Here is a 5,271-nt window from a genome sequence, read left to right as displayed (position 1 = left end):
GCTTCATTGCTGTTTTTCCCTCATTTCCCCATATTGGTGATGAATGTGGTCCCAATCAGGGTGTGTATTCCCATTGAGTCTTGGAAGGAGGTTTACACCTAGAGGGGACCCTGACCACTTGCTTTGATGTCTCCTGGGCAAGCAACTTGCTTGTTCTTCTAATAATCAGTTGGGCTGTCTATATTATTTTATATTTTTCCTGTCGGTCTTTCTTTCAAGAAGTATATTCTGTTCTTCTAGCCACTTCAGGCTGGTCTGCTTGTCCTTTCAACTGGAAATTTCCCACCTCAGAAGAGTCTGGATGCGGTTCAGGATTCCACTATGGTCATAATGTTTTAATATTCAGTATTCTAGCTATACCTGACATTCTTCTACTGCTACTCATAATGTTTTCAGTGGTTCAACATTCGGAAGTAGTCCTTCTCTCTTTCTTCCTAGGCTAAGTCTGGAAGCTCAGCTGTAACCTGTTTGTCAGTAGCAATGCTTCCAGCATTGCAGCCACATGCAAGCCACCAGTGTGCAACAGACTGACAGACAATTGATGGACAAAAGCCTAAATGATCTGGTAATATCTCAGACTTTATCTCCCTCCCAAATTATATGTCCCACACTGACTTCATTTCTAATCCTGACATCTTTTCTGTTCCTCAATCACTCATTACCTCCTAACTTTGAGCCCTTGTACTTGCTCTTCCCTCTGCCAAGAACGTTGTTCTCCCAATTATCACCATTCTCCCTCCTCAAGTCTTCACTCAAATGTCACCCACTTGTAGGTACTTACCCTGAAGAAATGCTACCCTTTTAAGCAAATATGTTTAATGAAAACTTGTAATAGCAAACTACAAGAAGTAATCTAAGCACATCAATAAGAAAATACATAATTACAGTACACATTATTACTGTCAAATACTATGCAGCAGTTACAAAAATTTGCAATGATATGAAAATGTCTTCGAAGCATACTGTTACATGGGGAGAAACATCCAGACATTTAGCAAGTGTCAAAAAAGCAAAAACAAAGAAAAGTCTCAGTGTGTGTGTGTGTGTAAATACATATAAATAATTTTTTTTAATCAGAAAGACTATGCATCAAATGCTGTTTACTACCTTCAGAAAGACTGGGAGATCAAAAAGTCATTTTCTCTATATATAATTCTATACTGTTCAAAGCGTTTTTAAAACCAAAATATGGACAATGGCCATGAATCAAACTGTATGAGAAACAGGGACACAAACTAGTTTGAAGTTTACACCATTTATAAGCAAAGTTAAGGCAAGAATGCCAACAAATTTTAATGTGTGGTGCTATAGGATAAGTGCAGGACTGCAAGGTCAGCTTGAACCACAAGGTCGGATGTTCAAATTCATCAGCCACTCCTTGAAAAACCCTATACTGGGTCGCTATAAGTTGAAAATGACTCCACAACACATAATAAAAACAACAACAATGTATAATCAACCTTAGGGTAGAACAGTATCAATTCAAGTAACGTCAAGTTACTCAGGCAGTAAAATGTCAATCATATTCCTATGCAGCTCAATTATGGTACAACATAAGCATTAACTGGAAAACTACAGAGTAAACTTTACCTTTCTTGAAGTATAGATGTCAAAAAATGGCTTATTTCTGACACTAAATGGTTCTTGTGTTTTGTCAATGAGACCAGTCTTCATTTTCTCATGTCGAGGATTTATTATTTCTCGTTCTATACACTGCAGACGAATATTAAAGTCACAATCTCCAACCGGCTGCGCCTGAATTAAATGAGACAATAGTGGATCATTCTTTCTTAATAAAAAGTAGGTAAAATATGTTAAGGTCTCACAAATCTTGATGGTCAGTATTTCTTATATTAGTCTCTCTACTTTTGTATACACTTAAATTTTCCTATCTATAAAAAAAAATTAGAAATCTGTTATCAAAGACAATGAAGCGACCCTGCACTGAACATACATTAAAGTAGAAGCTCAAATATAGAAGTAGAAGAGACAGCACTCTCACATTCACAAACAAATCCCCTCCTATCCCTTCTTTTGCCTCAACAGTCCAAGAATTTTAGTCTAAGATCTGTGATTACAGTAAGCCAGTTCTGGGAAGCATTCTTTTAGAGGAATATAGTAGTCATAAACAAACAGAATAAAATGATCTTTTCTCTCCTTGAGGTTCTTAAGTTTGAAGCTTTATGCTTCAAATATAGAACTTCAGTCCAAACGATGAGAAGGTTTACTGGGGGACGGGGATCCCTTTAAGTAGCCTGGACTAAGACAATCCTGAATCATTTTATTACAGCAATTTGTTAAAATATATTCCAAAAAATAACTTCATAAAAATTTTCTTAAAAGTCTTCAACTCTTAAAAATTTTTTTAAAAACTTAATTATAGAATTGTCAATGCTTTCAACCTGACTTGAATACTAAATGATTATGCAATTTGAATAATATACATCTAGGGGAATGATTATACCTTTTCATAGATGGACACTATTGAAAATGCTTCTTGTATTTATAGAAGTAATCTTGTACTGCCTAAATAATTCAGATTGACATGCCAAAATTAAGCATCAAAAGGCAAACAAATTCTTGCCTAGTATAAACTATAGGAAACAGGTGAAAAATATAAATATAAATCCTATTTCACGCTCTATAATCCTATACTATTTAATCTTGATATTTACTTACAATGGAGAGTTTTGGATTTTTACCTTCTTTCCTGCTTGTATTCACACTTTCAGTTTCAAGTTACAAATGCAACAATTAATGATCACTTTCTCTTTTTGAAGTGACAGACTAGCAAAATTTGGTGTGGTTTTTTTTTTTTTTTTCATTTAAATCAAGTACAGAACAAAACCAAGAAAAGTTTAATTTTACAAAATGCAGTTTTATTTTATCAGAGTTTCGCTGGTTTTTTTAATTACCGGAAGGTAAGTAAAGAATTGTATAAAACATTAGGCAAATGAGAGAAAGAAAAGGAGATTTTTTAATATTATCAAGAAGATGGCAACAACATTATATATCAGCATAGAACATTGCTCCATAGGGCTTTCAAATAGTTAATGTTTTTTAAAAAGTAGATTCTCAGGCCAATTGTTTGAGACACCTCGGGTAGACTAGAACCTCCAACCTTTTGGTTGATTGGTTAGTAAGTGCTGTTGAATTGCTTCTGACTCACAGTGACCCTGTAACGTGTCTCAAAGGAGCAGTTGGTGGGTGCTTCTCCTACAGCACCACATCAAGAATCCAAATCTTTTGTTTAGCAGCTAAGTATGCTAAAGGTTACACCACTGAGAGTCCAAGGTACCAAGAATCAACTGTTTGGCAGGTGTTTTTTCACTGGTTTAATACAACACTAACAATTGTGTAACCTGACAGTCACAATTTTTCTTTCCTACTATTTCTAACAAAAACAACTCTGCTGGTGTAGTGGGTTATGAGTTAGACTGCTACCCACAAGATCAGTAGTTCAGATCCACCAGCTAACTGCTCCTCGGGAGAAAGATCCCATAAAGATTTAGTCTCAGAAACCCTATACGGGGTTGCTATGAGTAGAAACCGACTCAACAACATACAACTACCACCATCATTATCTCAACAAGGTAACAAGTACTTTTCTATGGGCAATCTCTTCCATAACAGTTTTTAAATCATATTACAACATCACGAAAAACAAATGGCATTGTTGTTCCTAATTTATATAGGATAAAATCACATATGTTAAGTTTCTGGTGAAAAAGCATAGATACCCTAACATAATCTGAACTTTTAGAAATTAAAAGAAAATTATAGGTTGCTTTCTTTGTCAAAACAAATTTTTTAAATGTTTCAATCAAGGTTGTTAGATTTCTCAATATACAGTAAGCATAGCTTTTTCCCCCCATTTCCTCTATCAATATTCTTAGAACAATTTAAAAACTGAAAGTATTTTATAATTATAAAAAGTACTTACATTGAATTTAATTATATCATATATCAAATATCGAGGAACAGCCTGTCCATTTACTTTGTCAATAATCATTTCCTTGAAAGAAAAAAAATATATATATATATAAATTTTTTCATACATTAATAGCAATTTATTTAATTTTATTGACATAGAAAATACATACAAAGAAAGCATTACATATTACTTGATAAAATTTTACAAAGTGAATATACTTGTACCCAGATCACATCAATAGAATGTCAGCTGCCCAAAAGGTTTAATCATGCATTTATTCTGCACTGAAATAAAATGACAGTAATTCCTCATTACACTATTTTACATTTGACTATGTTACATTTTGTTTTATGTTTTAATTTTTAAGCTACTATTTGGTAAAACCAAATGGCCACCACTCGTCTGTCAGTTTGTCTTACTGTGGTTGCCTGTGAGTTGCTGTGATTCTGAAAACTATGCCACTGGTATTTTAAATACCGGCAGGGTCATACGTGGTGGTGGACAGGTTTCAGATGAGCTTCCTCACAAAAACAGACTAGGAAAAAAGAATGATGAACTACTTCCAAATAATTAGTCACTGAAAACCTTCTGAATAGCAGAGAAACACTGTCAAATATAGTGCTGGAAAATGAGTCCCTCAAGTTGGAAGGCAATCAAAACGCAACTGGGGAAGAGCTGCCACCTCAAAGTAGAGTTGACTGTGATAACGCCAGAGGGAGAAAAGCCCATGGAACCTTCATTTGCTGATGGGGCACAACTCAAAATGAAGAGAAACAGCTGTAAACAGCCATTGAAAATCAGAATATGGAATGTACTAAGCATGAATCTGCGAAAATTGGAAGTTGTCAAAAATGAAATGGAATGCATATACATTGATATTTTAGACATTAGTGAGCTGTAATGAACTGGTATTGGCCATTATGAATCTGACAACCACATGGTTTACTATGCCGGAAATGACAAATTGAATAGGAATGGTGCTGCATTCATTGTCAAAAGAATATATCCAGATAAATCATAAGGTACAATGCGGTCTGTGATAGGATAATATCCATGCGCCTACAGGGAAGCCCAGTTAATACCACTATTATTCAAATTTATGCACCAACCATTCTAGCCAGTGAGGATGAAATAGAAGAATTCTACCAACTTCTTCACTCTGAAAATGATCTAACATGCAATCAAGATGTACTGATCACCTACTGATGAAGATCAAAGAGCACAGCCTTCAGTATGGATTACATCTCAATGTTAAGAAAACAGAAATCCTCACCACTGGACCAATAAACAACATTCTTATCAATGGAGAAAAGATTGAAGACTTCAAGGACTTCATT

The 5,271-nt window shown here is 34.7% G+C and overlaps 1 protein-coding gene across 1 annotated transcript in view; it reads right to left on the bottom strand.

Annotated features, from left to right (window-relative positions):
* The window catches only part of RNGTT (RNA guanylyltransferase and 5'-phosphatase), a 385,215-nt gene that overhangs the window by 221,709 nt on the left and 158,235 nt on the right, over positions 1-5,271 (bottom strand). The window contains exons 10-11 of the mRNA XM_006870664.1: positions 3,944-4,015; positions 1,591-1,755 (exon numbers count right to left, since the gene is read on the bottom strand). Of these exons, the coding sequence (XP_006870726.1) occupies positions 1,591-1,755; positions 3,944-4,015 (237 nt within the window). The remainder of the gene's footprint in view (positions 1-1,590; positions 1,756-3,943; positions 4,016-5,271) is intronic.

The sequence above is a fragment of the Chrysochloris asiatica genome, unplaced genomic scaffold, assembly GCF_000296735.1.
Source record: "Chrysochloris asiatica unplaced genomic scaffold, ChrAsi1.0 scaffold00146, whole genome shotgun sequence".
In the NCBI taxonomy this organism is placed as follows: Eukaryota; Metazoa; Chordata; class Mammalia; order Afrosoricida; family Chrysochloridae; genus Chrysochloris; species Chrysochloris asiatica.
Note: the sequence above shows the minus strand (reverse complement) of the source record. Positions and strands in the feature narration are given on the sequence as shown.